The sequence below is a fragment of the Eurypyga helias genome, unplaced genomic scaffold, assembly GCF_000690775.1.
Source record: "Eurypyga helias isolate BGI_N326 unplaced genomic scaffold, ASM69077v1 scaffold33923, whole genome shotgun sequence".
In the NCBI taxonomy this organism is placed as follows: Eukaryota; Metazoa; Chordata; class Aves; order Eurypygiformes; family Eurypygidae; genus Eurypyga; species Eurypyga helias.
The window spans coordinates 1759-2641 of record NW_010239824.1 but is presented as its reverse complement, the minus strand read 5'-3'; the positions used below and the strand labels follow the sequence as shown (position 1 = coordinate 2641).

Below are 883 nucleotides of genomic sequence, written 5' to 3'. Positions count from 1 at the left end.
TGCGTGGTTTTCGAATTTCCCTTTATTCGACCAGTGTGGACGTTTAAAAACGCTGCCTTCGATTCTTACTTCATTTGCAGGGCGAGACCAACAGGGTGATAGCAGAGCACACGCTGAATAAAAACTCATCCAGATCCCACTGCATCTTCACTATTTATATTGAGGTAAGAGCTCCAGCAGTTTTCCTAGCGACTCAAATGGCTCAGGATCTTTACGTGTCTGTTACTATATTTCCGTTTTCTCTACTCTTAAGTACAATTTATATTTTCTCCCTCAGTCTCGTTTCAGAGTTTTCTCAGATGTCAGATGCATCCACTCTAAAATCAACTTAATAGACCTGGCAGGCTCAGAGAGACTGAGCAAGACTGGAGTAAGTAAGAGGAGAAATATTGCACTGCAGACTGTAGTAATCAATGCCCCGGGGGTGAAATTACGGGTTTTCCTCACAACAGAACTCGGCCTGTGATAAACAGGAGAGACTGTGACAAACTCTAAGTCACGCTAAGAGGCTGCTCAGTTGTTTGCAGCTAGTGGGTGTGATTCCTAAGTCCACATGTATGTGCCTCCCGTCCTGCCTGTGCCAAGCTAACCCAGATTCACGCAGTTCGTTTGAGTCTGTAATTTCTCCACAAAAGAAAGGGCCAGAGCCATCAAGTATTAAGATGAAGAACCTCTGATGTTCCTCGTCATTCCATGAGTGATGCTGCAAATCCCTCGCTTGTGGTCGCAGCGGGCAAACTGTTGGAGCTTTCTGAGAGCATTAGGGCTCAACAACGGAAAGCTCCTCGGGTCCCATGTGACATTTCTTCCCGGAGAGGGTGGGAGGCACTGGAATTGCCCAGAGAAGCTGTGGATGCCACATCCCCGGGGGAGTGCAAGGGCA

The 883-nt window shown here is 47.3% G+C and overlaps 1 protein-coding gene across 1 annotated transcript in view; it reads left to right on the top strand.

The window, feature by feature from the left end:
* LOC104507104 (kinesin-like protein KIF9) overlaps positions 1-883 on the top strand; it is a gene marked incomplete at both ends in the record, with an annotated part of 7069 nt that overhangs the window by 4930 nt on the left and 1256 nt on the right. The window contains 2 exons of the mRNA XM_010148281.1: positions 81-164; positions 278-370. Coding sequence (XP_010146583.1) covers positions 81-164; positions 278-370 — 177 coding nt within the window. The remainder of the gene's footprint in view (positions 1-80; positions 165-277; positions 371-883) is intronic.